General features: G+C 48.7%; 1 protein-coding gene across 1 annotated transcript in view; it reads right to left on the bottom strand.

Moving 5' to 3' along the window:
* EMWEY_00022510 (hypothetical protein, conserved) overlaps positions 1–2,873 on the bottom strand; it is a gene marked incomplete at both ends in the record, with an annotated part of 7,595 nt that extends 4,722 nt beyond the window's left edge. The window contains 2 exons of the mRNA XM_013477905.1: positions 1–1,839; positions 2,028–2,873. The exon at positions 1–1,839 is cut by the window's left edge and continues 4,722 nt beyond it. Of these exons, the coding sequence (XP_013333359.1) occupies positions 1–1,839; positions 2,028–2,873 (2,685 nt within the window). The remainder of the gene's footprint in view (positions 1,840–2,027) is intronic.
* Positions 2,874–5,000: the final 2,127 nt, after the last annotated feature.

Raw genomic sequence — 5,000 nt, forward strand, 5'->3', positions numbered from 1 at the left:
AGCAAATATATGCCACTGCAGCAACCAAGATAGTAACCCCATTGTCCCTTGCTGTACAGCTTGCTGCTGTCCTTCCTCTCCTGTTGCTGCTCCTGCTGCTGCTCCTCCTGCAGCAGCAGCAGCAGCAGATGTCTGCTGTTCACTGGCACGAGAGCCATTCCACTTCTCCGTTCTCTGTTGCTGTTGCGATTGTTGCTGCTGCTGCTGTTGCTGCTGCTGTTGCTGCTGCTGCTGTTGCTGCTGCTGCTGCTGATGTTGCTGCTGCTGCTGCTGCATAGGTATAAGAGAAAGAACATCCCTTAATTTTAATAAAAGAATTTTCTTTCTTGCTAACAAAGACAAGGATGTCTTACTATCAAAGGCAACAGCATTGCTGCTGCTGCTGCTGCTGCTGCTGTTGCTGCTGCTGCTGCTGTTGCTGCTATTATTTTTAATATTATATTGTTTAGCAATATGTATTAACAGATGATGATAACAATAAAGATCAACTCTTGCTTGCTGCAGCAGCAGCAATTGTCTAAGACAAGAAGGACAAACAGCAGCAGGCCTTTTCTTATAGATAGGTATTATGTATTCCCTCTGGTGTAAGGATTGAGACGTAAATCCGCATAGGCCCTCTATAGCCCCTACTGCATCCATACTGCTGCTGCTGCTGCTGCTGCTGCTGTTGGTGGTGCTGTTGGTGCTGCTGTTGGTGGTACTATTGCTGCTGGGGGCGGTGGGGGAGGAAGGGGAGGGGGAAGGAGAAGGAGAGGGGGGGATTATAAAACGGGGTTGTACCACCATTTTTGCTGCACGGATCTCCTCTGCTGATGCTGTACGTCTCATGTTGCTGCTGCTGCTGCTGCTGCTGCTGCTGTTGTTGTTGTTGCTGCTGCTGCCACTGACAGGGGAACTTAGATGGGTTAAGTTACAACTATTTACTGTCTCTAATGTTACTTCTTCCTCTCCTGTTGCTGCTGCTGTTCCGTCACCTGTTGTTCCTGCTGCTGCAGCAGCAGCAGCAGCAGAAGCAGCAGCAGACTCCCCTCCTGCTGCTGCTGTTGCTGTCTCCTCCTTTGTCCCTGCAGCACCTTCTCCTGCAGCAACGGTGTGTCCTCCCGCGTTGCTGCTACCACCACCAGAAGCACCGCCACCACCACCGCTGCTGCTGCTGCTGCTGCTGCTGCTGCTGCTGCTGCTGCTGCTGTTATTAATATTATCTGTAGTAAGGAATAGTTTATATGCCTCTATCTTACGTAAACATTCATGAATATTTTTTTTTCTTATATAATCTGTCTCCTTTTTGTCTCCTTTATCTATACAGTCTCCTGTTATATCATCAAACATTATACATCTTAGGCATAATATTGGAGATAAACGCTGTAAATATACACGCTCCTCCTCCTCCTCCTGCTGCTGCTCCTGCTGCTGCTGCTGCTGCTGCTGCTGCTGCTGCTGCTGCTGATGATGATGATGATGATGATGATGATCATGCTGCAGGTGTTGCTGCTGCTGATGGTGGTATTGTTGCTGCTGGTAATGATGATGATTATTATGGTTGGTGTAGTACGGGTTTGTTTGCTGCTGGTGCTGCTGCTGCTGCTGCTGCAGCAGCAGCAAGTCTTCTTCGTCTTCTTCTTCGTCTTCTTCGTCTTCCTCATCTTCTTCCCAGTTATTTATACCATCAGTACATGTGCTGCTGCTGCTGCCGTCGCTGCTGCTGCATCTGCGGGCTGCTCCTGCTGCTCCTCCTGCTGCTGCTGCTCCAGCGGGTCGCTGCTGCGTCGTCAGCAGCAACAGCAGCTGCTGCTGCACCGCAGAATATATTGCAGCAGTATCCGAAGAAGGCAAAGACAGCTGCAGCAGCAACACAAGCACCAGCAGCAACAGCAGCAGCAAATATAACACAAGAAAAAAATATACCCTTTATTTGTTGCTGCTGCACTTGCTGCAGCAGCAGCAAAAACGAGATAACCGCGCAAGGGTACACACGCCAGCAGCAGCAGCAGCAGCAACAGCAGCAGCAGCAGCAGCAGCAGACGTACCCATTGTCTAACAAGATCTTCTATTGTTTTTAATCCTCTAGCAAGAAATTGTACAGAAAGACTAACTCGTCCTCCTGCTGCACTTGTTGCTTCTTCTTGCTGCTGCTGCTTCTGCTGCTGCAGCAACTGCAGCAGCTGACGTCCTGGTTGTTGTGCAGTTGCGGATAATAGTTGATGCTGCAGCAAAACTTGTTGTTGCTGCTGCTGCTGCTGTTGCTGTTGCTGCTGCTCCAGTGTGGGGTCACCAGCAGCACCATAAACACCACCAGGAGCAGCAGCAACAGCAGCAGCAGCAGCAGCATCTACCTGAAATATATCTGTAGGGTCCGTATAAGGAAAGAGGGGCTCCTCTAGTCCCCCCAGCAGCACAAAAAGTGTCTCCATTTGCTGCAGCACAGCTGTCTCTAATGCTGCTGTCTCCTGCAGCAGATGACGGGCCTCAGCAGACCACAGCAGCACACCACTGCTGCTGCTGCTGCTGCTGGAGTCTCCTCCCCATGAAGGTGCAGCAGCACCACCTTTCCCCGTTGATCCAATGTTGTTATTGCTGCTGCTGCTGCTGCTGCTGCTATCTTGCTGCTGCTGCTGCTGCTGCTGCTGTGGCGGCAGCAGCAGATCAGCTATACGGGGTGTCTCTGTTAATGCAGCAGCACGAGGCCCAAAGTTAAATTCAACTATAGAGGACAGAATACTTTCTTGCAGTTGCTGCTGCTGCTGCTGCTGCTGCTGCTGCTGCTGCTGCTGCTGCTGCTGCTGCTGCTGCTGCTGCTGCTTCCTGGTGTATAGACGTGATGCCTCCCTGATCTGTTCGTCTGCCCATAGAGGACATGTCTCCTTAACTGCCATCTTGTTAATAAACGTCATAAGAGATTGCTGCTGCTGCTGCTGCTGCTGCTGCTGCTGGTACTGTTGGTACTGCTGCTGCTGCTGCTGCTGCTGTTGTTGTTGGTAGGAATGAGCAGCAGGAAAGTTTTCTGCTGCAGCAGCACGCAGCAGCAACTCAAAGGGGACAGCAAGGAGACGCCTCTTTTGTAATGTTAGATCTAAGCCAGGTAAATCGCATGCAGCAGCAACAGATAATTGGCTATATTCTTGATAGGAGCGCAGCACGGGCTCATTTATCTGCTGCTGCTGCTGCTGCTGCTGATGCTGATGCTGATGCTGATGATGAGCATGATAGGGATGTGCGTTATGTATATACTGCTGCTGCTGCTGCTGCTGCTGCTGCTGCTGTCTCTGCAGAGAGGAGATATCCGTAGGTATAGAAGATGCAGAGTTATTAGGTAAGTTATACACCCCATTGCTGCTGCTGCTGCTGCTGCTGCTGCTGCTGCTGCTGCTGCTGCTGGTGGTAAGTATAGGTAAATAATAATAATTATAATTATTATTAATAGATAAAGAAAAAGGAGACAAACAAAAAAGAGACAAATCTATTGAGAATATAAGGAGACAGGTAATAGCAGCAGATAAAAAAAGAGACAAAAATACAAATCTAAGGAGACAATATATATTTATATAATGTAGTATATAGCGACAACCTGCATGCATACATACATACATAAATTATCTTGCTGCTGCTCCTCCTGCTGATGCTGATGGTGGCGGTGGTGGTGCTGCTGCTGCTGCTGCTGCAGCGGCAGAGAACGAGCTAAGAGACAGCTAACAGTATAACTATAACAATAATAAACCCTAAACCCTAAACCCTAAACCCTAAACCCTACCTAGATGGAGGCGGCGAAGAGGCTTTGCTCTCGTGTCTCCTCCTTCCTGCTGTTGCTGCTGTTGCTGCTGCTGTCGCTGCTGCTGATCTGCAGCAGCAGCAGCAGCAGCAGCCAGGGCTGGCGCACGAACTCTAGTCGTGCGTCTTTCTTCATGAGAACCAGAATGCAACCCTGCAGCAACAGCAGCAGCAGCAGCAACAGCAGCAGCAGCAAGAGCAGCAGCAGCAGCAGCAGCAACAGCAGCAGCAGCAACAGCAGCAAATCAGCAGCACATAGACAAATATCTACAGCCAACTCTTGCTACTACAACTACTATTACTGCTACTGCTACTGCTCTTGCTGCTGCTGCTCCTCCTCTTGCTGCTGCTGCTGCTGCTGCTGCTGCTGCTGCTGCAGTGTATATATTATTACCTGGTGTATATTGTTTAATAGTATGTTGTATAGACAAAAGAAGAGAAGAAGCAGCAAAAGGCCGCAGCAGCAAAGACAGCAAAACCCCACAAATAGTAAATATATAAGATATTAATAATACAAATACCTGCATATACACCACAATATATAACAGCAAATATATACATATATGCAAACAACTGCAGCAGCAGCAGCTGTTGATGCAGCAGCAAACACAATACCAGCAGCAAAGACAGCAGCAGCAGAGAAGACAGCAGCAAAAAACAGCAGCAGCAAGGACAGCAACCGCAAAAACTGCCTCAGCAAAACCGGCAGCAGCAGCAACAACAACAACAGCAACAGGGAGAACAGCAGCATCAGCATCAGCAGCAGCAGCAGCAGCAGCAGCAGCAAGGGGTGCAGCAGGAGGATTCGTACATGGGGTATTGCAGAGACAGCAGAGGAGACAATTTGTCTCCTTAATAAATAAAAAAGAAAATAAATAATTAATAAAGGTATAAAGATACACCGTAAAGAAGTACTGCAACACAGCAGCAGCAGCAGCAGCAGCAGCAGCAGCAGCAACAGCAGCAGAAGCAGCACACAGCAATAATATACAAATCCAGCAAGACATACTGCAGCAGCAGCAGCAAGAGCAGCAAAAAACACAACCCTCTCCCCTCCAAAACAAACAAACAAACAAAAGACATGCATGCATGCATGCATGCAGAGACACATGCATGCATGCAGAGACACATGCATGCATGCATGCATCGCATGCATGCATGCATGCATATATGTGTATTGTTGTGTATGTATGTATGGGTAATAACTTACTGGCAAGAAGAAGAGGAGACAGTTG

Source organism: Eimeria maxima, genomic scaffold (genome assembly GCF_000499605.1).
Source record: "Eimeria maxima Weybridge genomic scaffold, Emw_scaff220, whole genome shotgun sequence".
Taxonomy (NCBI): Eukaryota; Apicomplexa; class Conoidasida; order Eucoccidiorida; family Eimeriidae; genus Eimeria; species Eimeria maxima.